Raw genomic sequence first — 367 nt, forward strand, 5'->3', positions numbered from 1 at the left:
ATTATTACCATACATTCATTTAGCAGATCTTTATAAATCAGTCCTTTACCCTCTTGCAGTTTGATGGAGAGCAAGGAGAGCACTTTCAGCAACAGGCGGCAGAATTTATTCGGATGCAGGGTATAGCTTTAGAGAACCTTAAACAGAAGCAGAAGAGAGACCAGAGACTCTCAGCATTCCTCCAGGAGCAAGAAAACAACCCAGCATGCCGAAGACTTCAACTCAAGGATATGCTGCCTGCGGGCTTCCAGAGGTTATCAAAGGTAACTGATAAGCCAGGCGATACAAAGGGAGGGGGTGAAAAACTGTGAGGGAGAAATGGGTTTTAGTGTGGACGATGGTCAGACCTTTGGCAAGAGAATATGAT

At 45.0% G+C, this 367-nt stretch overlaps 1 protein-coding gene across 1 annotated transcript in view; it reads left to right on the forward strand.

Moving 5' to 3' along the window:
* The window catches only part of LOC119593055 (rho guanine nucleotide exchange factor 5-like), a gene marked incomplete at its 3' end in the record, with an annotated part of 83,593 nt that overhangs the window by 78,454 nt on the left and 4,772 nt on the right, over nucleotides 1-367 (forward strand). Inside the window, 1 exon segment of the mRNA XM_037941957.1 lies at nucleotides 60-263. Within this exon segment, the coding sequence (XP_037797885.1) occupies nucleotides 60-263 (204 nt within the window).

The sequence above is a fragment of the Penaeus monodon genome, chromosome 31 (genome assembly GCF_015228065.2).
Source record: "Penaeus monodon isolate SGIC_2016 chromosome 31, NSTDA_Pmon_1, whole genome shotgun sequence".
NCBI lineage: Eukaryota > Metazoa > Arthropoda > Malacostraca > Decapoda > Penaeidae > Penaeus > Penaeus monodon.